The following is a 14,408-nucleotide window of genomic DNA, read 5'->3' as shown; positions in this document are numbered from 1 at the left end:
CCAGCTCAGATGTCACCTCCTCCAGGAAGCACGCTTACCTCCAAGCTGAGTCAGGAGTTCCCTCTGCACTCCCCGACCCAGCACTGCCCACTCTGGGTTTTTACCATCTGGGGGCAGGTCTTTCTCTCCCACTGGACTCTGAGCCCCAAGAGGGCAGGGCAGAGCCAGGGCTGTCTTGGTCACAGCCATGTCCCTAGCATTGCCCAACGCTGGTCAGAAAGTAGGTATCAGGGAGTGTTTGGAAGAGTTAATGAGTGAATGAATGAATGAATGAACGAGTGAGCAGAGAAAAAGTGCAGGACTTTAGGACAGAAGCGGGCCTGCGGTACAGGGAAACCAGGTGTGAAAAAAGAAGTCGTTCAGGGGGTGAGAAGTGTGGGATGGGGACTGGGAACCCTAAGAATGTCCAACCCAGTGGGGAGGAGAGAGGCTAGTGGAGGGGTTCAGGGAGTACTGGAGTACCCCCGTCAGCACTCTGTTACCTCCTAGCTTTGCGACTCTGAATAAAGGACTTCCTTTGGCTCAGTTTCCTCATGGGTATCATACAAGTAGTCAGCTGCCTTCTGGGGCCGTCGGGACCATTAAGTTCAGGATCGATCGTGGAGGAGATAGCACTGAATACTCATCTCCTCTGAGGCTTTGGTGGAGTCATACTCACTCCACGTCCACCCCTACCCCCAACACACACACTCAGAAGGAATGAGAACGGACACAGCTTCCCCCACGGTGGCCCCAAGCTCTGTGCGTACCTCAGTTTCCCTGAAAGCACAGGCACTACCACAGTTACCAAGTTTATTGGATCCATACTTTGGCAGGGGAGGGTAAGCTGTCTGGAGGGTTCAGAGCAGAACACAAAAGAGGCGCTTGTCGCGGAAGGGGTTCTCCGCGGCGGGTACTGGCGTCACCAGCGGGTCATCTTTGGCATGCGTTTCGCAGAAAGCCAGGAGTTCCGCTGCTGCCTGGGACACCTGCGAGCACCCGGGTGGAGATGTCACCGCCCTGCTCGGCTCCTCAGAGCCGCCCACTTAGGCCCCGCCTCTTGCCCGGTCCCCTCCTCCCACTCTGCCCCGTCTCATATAGGCCCCTCCCCCTGTCCTACCCCGACCCTCGTCCTGGCCCCTCCCCTGTCCTGCCCCCTCCTCGTCTTGGCCCCTCCTCCTGTCCTGCCCCGCCCCTCGTCCTGGCCCCTCCTCCTGCCCTGCCCCGCCCCTTGCCCAGCCCTCTTCCCAGGTGCATCCTTGCACTATGGCTCCCGGCCGACACAGCCCGGGACAGACTGCAGGCCCAGAATCCCCGCCCTGCTCCCTACCCTGACCCAGCACCTTCATGCGGTCGATGTTCACCTCCAGCTTCAGCTGTTCCACCGTCTTGCGGGCCTCGGCAATCTTGGCCATGTTGTTGGACATGGTTGCGGCGGGGAAGGGGTTAAAAGACGCGCGGGAGTTGAGGCTGTGGGAGTAGGTTAGGATACGTTTGGGTCCCGAGGCGGGGGTGAGGAGATGGACCCGGTAACAGGTGCGAGGGTGGAAGGGCGCGCGAATGGGGTGGCCAGGGGCTGGTGGAGAGAGGGACAGATGAGGGGGACAGGAACAAGAGGAGCGATGCAGGAGTGCACGGATGGAGGTACCTAAGGCAGGTGGGGAGAGAACAGGGAGGGGCGAGGGAGGGAAGGAGGGGCGCACAGATGGGAGGCTGAGACAGAAGGACAGGGCCACAGGTGCTGGATCAGAATCCAGGTGTCCTCACCCCCCGGGGGCAGAGCAAGAGCCAGGAGGGGGGCCCCTCCTCAGGCCAATTAGCAGCGGCTCCAGGGAGAACTGGGAATTAAGATCGCGGCGGGAGGGGCACAGAGGGGGACTCATTAGGGCCTTGGCAGCAGCTGCCCCCTCCGCCCCCCTCAGGGAGCTCCCCCACTCCAGCCCTGGCCACCTCAAAGGCTCCTCTGCTCATTAGCAGCCAGGGGAGAGGGTTGGGGGAGCCCAACCGAGGGGAGGCCTATCGGATGGACAGAGGGACAACGGGGCGCGCAGAGACAGAGACAAAGTAATGGAAGGAGAGACTGAGGCACTGGAGAAATGAAGAAACGGGGAGGAATAGAGAGAGGGAGAGACTGGGGAAGGAATGAAGTGATGGAGGAGAAAATAGAGGGACAAATGAAGGGGGGAGCAAGGAACAGGGTGATACAAGGCAACTGGCACCGAGGGGACAAAGGGACCGAGGGGACAGAGCAGGGGAGGTGGAGGAAGGGGGTGTGGGGTGGAAGAGAATGGGGACATGAAGGGAGAGGGTGTGGGGTGGAAGAGGATGGAGGAGATGGACGGATGGGGTGGGAGAGAATGGGGTGATGGAGGGAGGAGGTGTGGGGTGGAAGAGGATGGAGAGATGGAGGGAGGTGGTGTAGGATGGGAGAGAATGGAGGAGATGGACGGATGGGGTGGAAGAGGATGGAGAGATGGAGGGAGGCGGTGTGGGATGGGAGAGAATGGAGAAGATGGACGGATGGGGTGGGAGAGGATGGAGTGATGGAGGGAGGAGATGTGGTGTGGGGTGGGAGAGGATGGGGTGATGGAGGGAGGGAGAAAGGAGAGAGAAGGAGAAATGGAGGAAGGGGGGATGGAGGAAAGAGCAGAGAGACACCAAGGGGATAAAGGGACAGAGACGAGGAGATAGAGGGACAGAGGCAAGAAGGGAAGGAAAGAGAGGGAGATGGAGGGGTTGGGGAGAGATGGAACCAGAAAGTGGGAGAGAGGAACAAAGCGAGAGACAGGCTGATGAAGACGTAGAAGAATTCATTCACTCACTCATTCACTCATTCATTCAATCATTCTCAGGCGAAGAGAATGTGGCCACGGAGCAGGCAAAGGGACCAGCTGTGGGGCCGGGACCGGAGCTTCCTACCTGTTGCTGCTCTGAGCCGGGCTGGCGGCGGTCACAGAGGCTGGGAGGCAGCGTCTGGGTCCCTCCGGCCCGCCCCGCCCCCTCCCCTGGGGCGCAGGCCCTACGGACCCGCCTCCTCCGGGAGCCACCTTCCCCGCCGCCCCGCCGCCTTGGGGCTGCCTCTCTGGGCCCTCTCTCTTGTCTGTCAGTCCTATCTTTGTCCCTCTCCCTGTGTCTCTGCCGCTGCTGTCCTTTTGTGGGACTCTGTGCCTCTCTCACACTCACTAGAAAAGACAGTCTTGTCTAGGTGGGTCCCCGGCCTCGGTGCATTTAATCTACAGTCACACAAACCTCTCCAGTGTGTCCCACAGAGCCTCTCACTCAGCCACACTCGCCACCTCAGTGACACCCCCCAGCCTCATGCTCACTGTCCCTCACACAGACACAAACTGTCTTGCCCTGTCACATAGTAGCACCACACAACCTCACGAATGACCTTGCTCAACACAACCTCACACGGTCACCCCAAATGCCACACACAGCCACCACCAAGGGCAGCCCCAAGGGCTACACATCGGATAAATTATCTCAGAGCCCCAAACGTACCAGCAGTTTGCCACAGTGTCACATATAATGTCTCCAAATGTCACACACATTTGCATGCCTTTTTTTTTTTTTTTTGAGACTGAGTCTCACTGTTGCCCAGGCTGGAGTGCAGTGGTGTGATCTCGGCTCACTGCAACCTCCGTGTCCTGGGTTCAAGCCATTTTCCTGCCTCAGCCTCCTGAGTAGCTGGGATTACAGGTGCCTGCCACCACTCCTGGCTAATTTTTGCATTTTTTGTAGAGACAGGGTCTCACAATGTTGGCCAGGCTGGTCTCGAACTCCTGACCTCAGGTCATCCACCCGCCTCGGCCTCCCAAAGTGCTGGGATTATAGGTGTGAGCCACCGCGCCTGGCCTTGCATGCCATTTAAACTTCTCTCTCAGTTTCACACCCTGTCCCAGTCTCACACTTTCTGTGTCTCATAGTGGCATGCAGTTACCCATGCAACCTGTCAAGTACACACTGTTTTATAGTATTTCATAGTAACACCCAGTTGCCTGTCCAGTGACACCCATGGAAGGCCACACACATTCTCACACAGTCTCCTGGTGTCACACGCATCTGACACATTCCCTCCATACACAGTCTGTCCCTGTCACACACACGCGCCCCATCTCCTGGTGTCATACCTAGCTACCCACGATGGCTCAGTGTCTCACAGAGTCCCACACAATCTCGCAGCGTTTCACACACTCACTCCCGCCTCTCCATCATCTCTTGCCTTCTACACACAAGGCCTCCCTCACACTCTCGCTTCTGAGTGCCCTGCACAGTCACACACTCGCACGCACTGTCACAACGCTGCCATCTCTCACAAGCTCAGTGTCACACATAGTCACACAGTTTTGTTTTGCTTTTTGAGACAGGGTCTCTCTCTGTCACGCAGGCTGGAGTGCAGTGGCATGATCTTAGCTCACTGCAGCCTCCACCTCCCAGGCTCAAGTGATCCTCTCACCTCAGCCTCCGAGTAGCTGGGACCACAAAGGTGCATAACCACACCTGGCGAATTTCTTTTATTTTTTTTTTCGGTAGAGACGGCGTGGGGAGGGGTCTCCCTATGTTGCCCAGGCTGGTCTCAAAGTCCTGGCCTCAAGGGATCCTCCTGCCTCAGCCCCCCAAAGTACTGGGATTGCAGCAATGTGCCCAGATCATGCACTTTTTCACAAGCCACACACAGTGCGGCCGACAAAGACTGTCTGACGCTCACTCCGTCTGTCCCACCTCATGAGAGGCCTTCTGTGTGCCTCTCATGACACCTGTCCACACCACCTCTCAGTGTACGCCAGTCATCAGCCTCACTCCCTCTCACACAGAATCTGCTTGTGTGACACACACAGCACCATATGCTCACCATGTTGCACACAGCCACACACACTGCCCCCTCACACGCACCGTCACACACAATCTCTCACTCCCACATATGGTCTCTCAATGTCCCATACAGAGCCCCAAAGAGTGTCTCTCCCATACCCGATCACACACAACCTTTCATCAGCACACACAGTCACCCACAATCTCTCAGCATCACCAGTAATTTTACAGTGTCACTGTCAGCGACATGTCATCTCTGACATATGCAGTCCCACTCAGTCTCTCCTTGTCGCACATAATCTCACATCAATCAGTCACACACAGACTCCCAGCACCACACACCATCTCACCAATACACCACGGCAGTACACACTCATGGTGTCCTAGTTCTGGCATCACACACCATCTCCCAGCAGTACACACAGATCTCCTGGAGTCACACACCATCACGGCAGTACACACTCGCACACTCTCCAGATGTCGAACGCCATCTCCCGGCAGTCCACACTCACACAGTTTCCTGCCATTGCACACCATCTCCCGGCAGTCCACACTCACACAGTGTCCTGGCGTCGCACACCATCTCACAGCAGTACACACTCGCAGATCTCCTGGAGTCACACACCATCACGGCAGTGCACACTCACACACTCTCCAGATGTCACGCGCCGTCTCCCGGCAGTCCACACTCACACAGCCTCCAGGTGTCACACGCCATTTCCCAGTGTCACCGCGAACACCAGCGTCCCCCGCTCCCCAGCACTCCCCTTTCGGCGCTCACACGCAGCCCCTGCCGGCCACATGAGGGCGCGCGCAGCACGCCCAGGCGCCCACCCTGCCCCGCGAGACTACAGGAGGAGGTGGCCACAGGGAGGAGGGCCCGGCGGAAGATGAAGGGGAGACTCGGGACCAGAGGAAGCACGGCAGGGAGCCAGGGACCGGAGGGAGAGGACAGGAAATGGACGCTGAGAAATTCACAGACAGGGGAGGGAGATGCAGGGAGAGTCAGAGAGACGCAGGGGGCTATAGGGACACAGATTAAGAGAGGGAGCGAGCTAGGGACTCAGAGAGGCAGAGACGGGGAGGGCGCTGCAGAGAGAGAGACACGAGAGGCAGAGACAGACAGGACACAGAGAGACAGGGGGTAGGAGAGAGACACCCAAGCCGAAACGCAGAGTCAGAGACAGGGACGAAGACACAGACACACAGAGATGGAGGCAGAGGCGGCCAGAGAGACAAAGAGATGCGCAGAGGGCGCCTTCCAGTGGGGACCCGACGACGGAGGCGGGGCCTGCAGAGGCGCGACCGAAGGGGAGGGGTCCGGGGCGGGGTTTCTAAGGGGCGTGTCCCTCGGTGTACCTGGGGGCGTGTCCCGATGGATGGGGTTTGGGGTTCCTTCTGGACCTGGACAAGGCGGGAGCCCTAGGAAGAGGTGGAGGTGGGGAGGAGCGTCTTTACTGTGGTCAGCCCACCCTAACTCGGTTTTCACCGCCTGGACAGGGAAGGGAGACGGGCGGGAAGGGGACCCCGACCCGAGTCCCTGGTAGAGATTTGGGTCTCGGACCCTAGCTCCCCTCCCCCCTCCCCTTGCGGGCTCAACGGGGCCAGATAGAGGAGAGAAATCAAGCCCACATCTGGAAAGCATCAGGCGCGCCGGACGTGCCAGGGCCCCAGGCCCGGCTGCGGAAGAGGGGAGGGGAGCCAAGGCGCTCCCTGCCCCGCCATCGGGGTCCGCCGGCGCCGAGGAGGGGCCTGGGCGTGTGCCGAGCCTCTGCGCCTCTCGCAGCTGGTTTCCATCAGCAGTCTGGCCTGGGTAGCCCCCGAGGAGGAAACCCAGCTCAGAGCGGGGGAAGACAGGGTGACGATCCAGTCTTCCCTCCTGCTCCTCCACCGCGGCCAGAAGCTGGGGGGTGGGGGAGATGGACAGACAAACACTGCCTGCCGCGAGCGCAGCCTCCGTTCCTCTCCCGAGCTGCAGACGGCAGCAGATGACCTCAGTCCCTGCCCTGTGCCCCAGCCTCATGACAACTTAGCGCTTGAAGGCATTACGGTCCCCATTTTTTGGAGGAGGACGAAACTGAGGCCCTGGATTCGGATTCCGTTCTGAGGTTATTTATTCAAGAAATCATCAACAAATGGCAAGAGTGAATTCCAGAATCCAATACCCAACCGCCTGGGCGTTTAGAAGGTCTCTCAAACTCAACGCATCCAATACTGAGCTGATTCCATCGACCACATTCGCTCTTACTTCAAGCTTACTCATCTCAAGTGATGATAAATCTTTGAATTTTTGTTGTTGTTTTGAAACAGGGTCTTGCCTGTTGCCCAGGCTGGAGTGCAGTGGTGCAATCATAGTTCACTGCAGCCTGAACTCCTGGGCTCAAGTGATCCTCCTGCCTCAGCCTCCCCAGTAACTGGGGCTACAGGCGTGCACAACCACAAACGGCTTTTTTTTTTTTTTTTTTTTTTTTTTTCAGACAGAGTCTCACTCTGTCATCCATGCTGGTGTACAATGGTGCAATCTTGTCTCACTGCAACCTCCACCTCCCAAGCTCAAGCAATTCTCATGCCTCAGCCTCCTGAGTAGCTGGGATTACAGGCATGTGCCACCAACCCAGCTACTTTTTTGTATTTTTAGTAGAGACGGGATTTCACCATGATGGCCAGGCTGGTCTCAAACTTTGGCCTCAAGTGATCTACCCACCTTGGCCTCCCAAAGTGCTGGGATTACAGGCGTGAGCCACTGTGCCCGGCCTAACTTTTTATTTCTTTTAGAGGCAGGGTCTCACTATGTTGCTCAGGCTGGTCTTGAACTGTGAGCCACCGCACCCGGGCTGGGGTCATCCTTGACTCCCCTCCTTCTCTCACACTCCACGAGTCACCCATCAAGACATCCTGTTAGCTCTATCTTCAAAGCAACTCCAGAATCCAATCCCTCTCACTTCCTCCGCTGTCCCCACTTGGGTCCAGACACCGTTCCCTCCTGCTTGGACTATTACAGTGACCTCTGCATTGACCTCCTATCTTCTCCCTGTCCCCCTCAGCCTGTTTCCCACAGAGCAGCCAAAAGGACCCTGTTTCAAACTGTCCCCATATAATAGCAAGTGGGTATGTGGAGCAATCTGAACCCTCATATGCTGGTGGGGATGTAAAATGGTGAAGTCCCTTTAGGCAACGACCTGGCAGGCTGGGTGCTGAGGCTCATGCCTGTAATCCCAGCACTTTGGGAGGCCGAGGTGGGCAGATCACTTGAGGTCAGTAGTTCAAGAGCAGCCTGGGCAACATGGTGAAACCCTGTCTCTACTAAAAATGCAAAAATTAGCCGAGCATGGTGGTGCATGCCTGTGATCCCAGCTACTTAGGAGGCTGAGGCAGAAGAATCGCTTGAACCTGGCAGGTGAAGGTTGCAGTGAGCCAAGATTGCACCACTGCATTCCAGCCTGGGTGACAGAGCAAGACTCTGTCTCAAAAAAACAAAACAAAACAAAACAAAAACTTGGCAGTTCCTCAAAAGGTTAAACATAGAGTTAACATATGACCCAGCAATTCCACTCCTAGGTGTATACCCAAGAGCAATAAAAACATACAAAATCATATATAAAAATGTTCACAGAAGCAATTTTCGTAATAGCCCAAAGTGGAAACAACACACGTTCATCAACTGATGCATGGACAAATGGAATGTGGTCTATCCAGACAATGGACTATTAATCATTTGTCAATAAAAGGAAATGAAGTACTAATACCTGCTACAACATGGATGAAAGTTGGAAATAGTATGCTGACTGGGCACAGTGTCTCACGCCTGCCACCCCAGCACTTTGGGAGGCTGAGGTGGGCAAGTTGCTTGAGCCCAGAAGTTCAAGACTAGCCTGGATAACATGGCAAAACCCTCTCTCTACAAAAAATATCAAAAAAGTAGCCAGGCGTGATGGCATGTACCTGCAGTCTCAGCTTCCCAGGAGGCTGAGGTGGGAGGATCATCTGAACCCAGGAGGTAGAGGCTGCAGGGAGCTGTGATTGCACCACTACTCTCCAACTTGGGCTAAGTGAAAGAAGCCAGTCACTAAAGGTCACATATTGTATGATTCCATTTATATGATATGCCCAGAACTAGCAAATCTGTAGAAGGCAAAAGTAGATTACTGGATGCCAGGGGCTGGGAAGGTTGGAGGATGGCAGCTGTGGGGCACGGTTTCTTTTTTTTTTTTTTTTTTTGGGGAGGGGTCCGGGCTGGTTACCCGGGGGGGGGGAGTTGCCGGATCTCAGCTCACTGCAAGCTCCGCCTCCCGGGTTTACGCCATTCTCCTGCCTCAGCCTCCCGAGTAGCTGGGACTACAGGCGCCCGCCGCCTCGCCCGGCTAGTTTTTTGTATTTTTTTAGTAGAGACGGGGTTTCACCGTGTTCACCAGGATGGTCTCGATCTCCTGACCTCGTGATCCGCCCGTCTCGGCCTCCCAAAGTGCTGGGATTACAGGCTTGAGCCACCGCGCCCGGCCATAAGGGGCACGGTTTCTTTAGGTGGTGATGGAAATGTTTTAGAATTCATTGTGGTGATATTTGCACAACTCTGTGAATATACTAAAATACCTTTTTTTTCTTTTTTTGAGACTGAGTATTGCTCTGTCACCCAGGCTGAAGTGTAGTAGCGTGATCTTGGCTCACTGCAACCTCCGCCTCCCGAGTTCAAGCGAATCTCCCGCCTCAGCCTCCTGAGTAGCTGAGACTACAGGTGTGCACCACCACGCCCAGCTAATTTTTTTTGTATTTTTAGTAGACATGGGGCTTCACCACGTTGGCCAGGCTGGTCTTGAACCCCTGACCTCAAATGATCTGCCCACCTCAGCCTCCCAAAGTGCTGGGATTCCAGGCATGAACCACCAAGCCTGGCCACTAAAATACTGAATGTCTTTTATATTCAATATATTAAAAACCATTGAACTGTATACTTTACATGGGTAAATTTTATGGTAGGTGAATATATTTCAATACAGCTATTAACCCTCCCCCGCCCCCCCCAAATAAAAACTTTAAAAACTAAGTCTTTTTTATGCTCAGAATTCTCCCATGGGTGCCAGGAAGTAAAAACCAAAATTCCCACCATGGCCCATGAAGCCCCCACGATGTGACAGTCCCTACCTCCCCTCCTTTTCACCTCCCCACTCCAGCTGGCCTCCTTGCTGTTTTGTCAACAGGTCTCTGTTCAAATGTTATCTTCTCAATTAGACCTTTTTTTTTTTTTTTTTTTTTTTTTTTTTTTAAATACAGAGTCTCGCTCTGTCACTCAGGCTGGAGTGCAATGGCGCGATCTCGGCTCACTGCAACCTCCGCCTCCTGGGTACAAGCAATTATCCTGCCTCAGCCTCCCAAGTAGCTGGGACAACAGGCACATGCCACCACGCCTGGCTAACTTTTGTATTTTTAGTAGAGATGGAGTTTCCCCATGTTGGCCAGGGTGGTCTCAAACTCCTGACCTCAGGTGATTTACCTGCCTTGGCCTCCCAAAGTGCTGGGATTATAGGCGTAAGCCACTAACTTCTCAATTAGACCATTCTTGATCACTCTACTTAAAATTACACGCTCCCTTGGCTGGGCACACTGGCTCATGCCTGTAATCCCAACACTTTGGGAGGCTTAGGCAGGAGGATTGCTTGAGACTAGGAGTTGGAGACCAGCCTGGGCAACATGGCGAGACCCTGTCTCTACAAAAAAATTAAAAATTAGTCATGCATGGTGGTGTGTGCCTGTAGTCCAAGATACTCGGGAGGCTGAAGCAGAAGGATCCCTGTAACCCAGGAGGTCAAGGTTGTAGTGAGCCATGGTTATGCCACTGCACTCCAGCCTGGGTGACAAAGTGAGACGGTATCTCAAAAAATAATAAATAAAATTACAAACTCCCCTGCTTCACCACCCCACCCAATCCCCTCATATCTCTGCTCAGTTTTTCCCTATAGTCATCACCTTTAGCAAACTATACAATGTATATATTATGGTACCACCACCACCACCCCCGCCCCCAGCTTCCCTCCCTGTGACTCATTCCTGGTGTATCCTTTTTAAGATCATGGGTCCAGCAAACAGACCATGTAGGGCACTAAGGCCATGAACTCTGAAAATAGTCTGCCTGAATGTGAATCCTGGCTTTGCCACCTATGAGCTTCAGATACATTTTTGTTTGTTTGTTTTTGAGATGGAGTTTTGCTCTTGTCACCCAGGCTGCAGTCCAGTGGCACGATCTCGGTTCACTACAACCTCTGCCTCCCAGGTTCAAGTGATTCTCCTGCCTCAGCGTCCCAAGTAGCTGGGATGACAGGTGCCCACCACCACCCCCAGCTAATTTTTAAATTATTAGTGGAGATGAGGTTTCACCACGTTGGCCAGGCTAGTCTCGAATTCCTGACCTCGTGAGACGTGCATTTCACCTTCCACCACGATTGTGAGCCCGCCCCCCTCCGCCAGCCACATGGAACTGTGAGTCTATGAAGCCTCTTCTTCTTTATAAATTACCCAGTCTCAGGTTATGCCTTTATCAGCAGCATGAAAACAGACTAATACAGGTGGAAAAGATTAAATGAGTCAATGTGTGTAAAGTGGTGGGAATAGAGTCCAGCATGCCATAAGTGCTCAAATAAGTGTTAGCTGTTATTTTTTTGTAAGCACTAAAATCTTAAAAGCCCATCCATATTTACTTGAACCATTTCGGCCAAAGTGACCTGTGTAGCCCTAGACAAGTCTCTTCTCCTTTCTGACTTCCATTGCCCGTTTTATGGAATGAAGTTGGAGTAATGGTTCCCAAGGGCCTGCCAAGCAATAGCTTTTCCTGGAAAACTTTTAAAAATAACTTCTATTCATTATTATGCTAAGTAAAACGTAGGTTTATCCCTTACCCTACCCCCACCATAGAAGATCCGTAGGGCAGGGGTTTGCTTTCTGTTTTGTCCCCTGCTGTAACCCCAGTGCCTGGCTGGGTGCTGAAGATACAGGTGAACACAGCAGGCCTGGTCCCTGCCCTTTCCGAGCTCAAAGGGAGGTAGATCTACCCATGTAGACTCAAAGGTCAAAGCAGCAACAAACACCCATCCTTCTGACTGTGGAATCAGGTGGGGGCTGGGTCCTAGCCCTGGATTCCCCTTGCTATGTGACCAGGGCAAGTAATGGCCCCTCTCTAAGCCTCCATTTACCCACCTAAGAACTGAGCATAATTTTACATACCCAATAACAAAACAGGACGAGCACAGTGGTTCATGCCTGAAATTCTAATACTTCGGGTGGCCAAGGTGCAAGGATTGCTTGAAGCCAAGAATTCAAGGCTAGCCTGGGCAACATAGTGAGAGTTCATCTCTACAAAAAATGGGAAAATTAGTCAGGCGTTGTGGTGCACACCTGTAGTCCCAGCTGCTTGCGGGGGTTGAGGTGGGAGGATTGCTAAAGCCCAGGATTTTGAGGCTGCAGTGAGCTATACCACTGCACTACAGTCTGGGTGACAGATCAGGACCCTGTCTCAAAAATAATAATAAAAAATAAGAAGGAATGAAAGAAGGAAAGAAGGAAGGAAGGAAGGAAGGAACGAAGGAAGGAAGGAAGGAAAGAAGGAAAGAAGGAAGGAAGAGAGTAAAAAGGCAATTCACGTAAGAGGAAATACAAGAGCCAATAAGCATACAAAACTATGTGTTATATCAAGGAAAAGGGAAGAAATGTGCTAATTAAAACAGAACACAGTTTCTCCCCATAAGATTTGCAAAATGAAAATGATCAATAGCATCTATCGTTTGGTGAAGGGGTAGAAAACAGACATCTGAAAAACTGCTGTTGGAAATGTCAGTTGGGGGCAGTGCTAATGGAAGGAAGTGTGGCAGTTTCCATTAAAAGTTCTTACATGGGTATACTGTTAATGACCAAGCAACTCTATTTCTAGGAATGGGTCCTACAAAAATACACACAGATATGCACAAAGAGGCAAATATAAGGATATTACTGTAGCAAGATTCGCAATAGCAAAATAATTGGAGAGCTGAAATATAGGGTTAGATTATGAGAATCCCCATAATGGAGGGAAGCTGGGGGCGGGGGTGGTGGTGGTGGTACCATAATATATACATTCTATAGTTTGCTAAAGGTGATGACTATAGGGAAAAACTGAGCAGAGATATGAGGGGATTGGGTGGGGTGGCGAAGGAGGGGAGTTTGTAATTTTATTCTTTTTTTTTCTTTTGAGATGGAGTCTCACTCTGTCACCCAGGCTGGAGTGCAGTGCTGTGATCCCAGCTCACTACAACCTACACGTCCCAGGTTCAAGCGATTCTTCTGTCTCAGCCTTCCGAGTAGCTGGGACTATAGGAACATGCCACCATGCCCGGTTAATTTTTGTATTTTTAGTAGAGACAGGGTTTTGCCATGTTGGCCAGGCTGCTCTCGATCTCCTGACCTCAGGTGATTCACCTGCCTCGGCCTCCCAGGGTGCTGGGATTACAGGTATGAGCCACTTCGCCTAGCCATAATAGTCTTATATGCACCTATCAATAATAATATAGTGATAGGATAATGTTACCTAAATTTAGATGAAATGAGCCAGACACGGTGGCTCATATCTGTAATCCTAACATTTTGGGAGGCCAAGGCAGGAAGATCACTTCAGCCTACAAGTTCAAGACCAGCCTGGGCAACATAAGGAGACCCTATCTCTACAAAAAGTTTAAAAATAGCTGGGCAGGGTGGTAAGTACCTGTGGTCCCAGCTACTCAGGAGGCTGAAGTGGGAGGACTGTTTGAGCCTGAGGGGTTGATGCTGCAGTGAGTCACGATCACACCACTGCTCTCCAGCCTGGGTAATACAGCAAGACCCCATCTCAAAAAATAAAAGAAAAAATAAGTAGATTTAGACAAAATGGACAAATTCTTAGATGAATAGGGCCTAGCAAAACTGACACAAGAAAAAATAGAAAACCTAAATAGTACTGTAACTATCAAAGAAATTCAATCCTTAATTTAAACCCTCCCCATAAAGAAATCTCCAGGCACAGATGATTTCACACAGTGATAAACACTGCATACATATAGTTCAATTTATGTAAATATACAATTTCACACATATATTACATATATAACTATATGTATATTCATACATATATATTTATATAGTTATTTGGATTCATATATGTATGCAAACACATAAAGAAACATGGGAGGATGCACATAAACTGCTGATTATGATAACTGTGAGAGAGGGGATTTAGGGACTATCTCCTATTCTGTTCCCATTTTTGGGAAACCATATTTTTTGTTTGTTTTTTGAAACAGTCTTGCTTGTCATCCAGGCTGGCGTGCAGTGGCACAATCATGGCTCATTGCAGCCTAGGCCTCCCAGTCTCAAGTGATTCTCCCACCTCAGCCTCCTGAGTAGTTGGGACTACAAGAATGACCTACCATGCCTGGCTAATTTTTGTATTTTCTGTAGAGATGGGGTTTTACCATGTTGCCCAAGCTGGTCTTGAACTCCTGGGCTCAAGCGATCCCCTTACCTCCACTTCCCAAAGTGCTGGGATTACAGGCATGAGCTGTCATATCCCGCCTAAAATCATATTTATGACCAAACATAACCCAATCAAAGGCTAGATT

General features: G+C 52.2%; 1 protein-coding gene across 1 annotated transcript; it reads right to left on the bottom strand.

The window, feature by feature from the left end:
- Positions 1 to 778: 778 nt before the first annotated feature.
- Positions 779 to 6,089, bottom strand: GNG8 (G protein subunit gamma 8). Its single transcript, XM_017952550.3, has 4 exons — positions 5,442 to 6,089; positions 2,899 to 3,161; positions 1,323 to 1,449; positions 779 to 968 (listed from the first exon to the last, which is right to left on the bottom strand). The coding sequence occupies exons 3-4, from the start codon at positions 1,404 to 1,406 to the stop codon at positions 840 to 842; spliced, it is 213 nt and encodes a 70-aa protein (XP_017808039.1). The 5' UTR covers positions 1,407 to 1,449; positions 2,899 to 3,161; positions 5,442 to 6,089; the 3' UTR covers positions 779 to 839.
- Positions 6,090 to 14,408: the final 8,319 nt, after the last annotated feature.

Source organism: Papio anubis, chromosome 20 (genome assembly GCF_008728515.1).
Source record: "Papio anubis isolate 15944 chromosome 20, Panubis1.0, whole genome shotgun sequence".
Lineage (NCBI taxonomy): Eukaryota > Metazoa > Chordata > Mammalia > Primates > Cercopithecidae > Papio > Papio anubis.
The sequence above is the reverse complement of the archived record's forward strand: the minus strand, read 5'-3'. Positions and strand labels throughout refer to the sequence as shown.

What these genes read in the sequence shown, in the direction of transcription:
- GNG8 (XM_017952550.3), bottom strand. Translation starts at nt 1,406, where the DNA reads ATGTCCAACAACATGGCCAAGATTGCCGAGGCCCGCAAGACGGTGGAA. An exon ending in TGAACATCGACCGCATGAAG is followed by an intron (nt 969 to 1,322) that starts GTGCTGGGTCAG and finishes GGGTGCTCGCAG; the next exon opens with GTGTCCCAGGCAGCAGCGGA.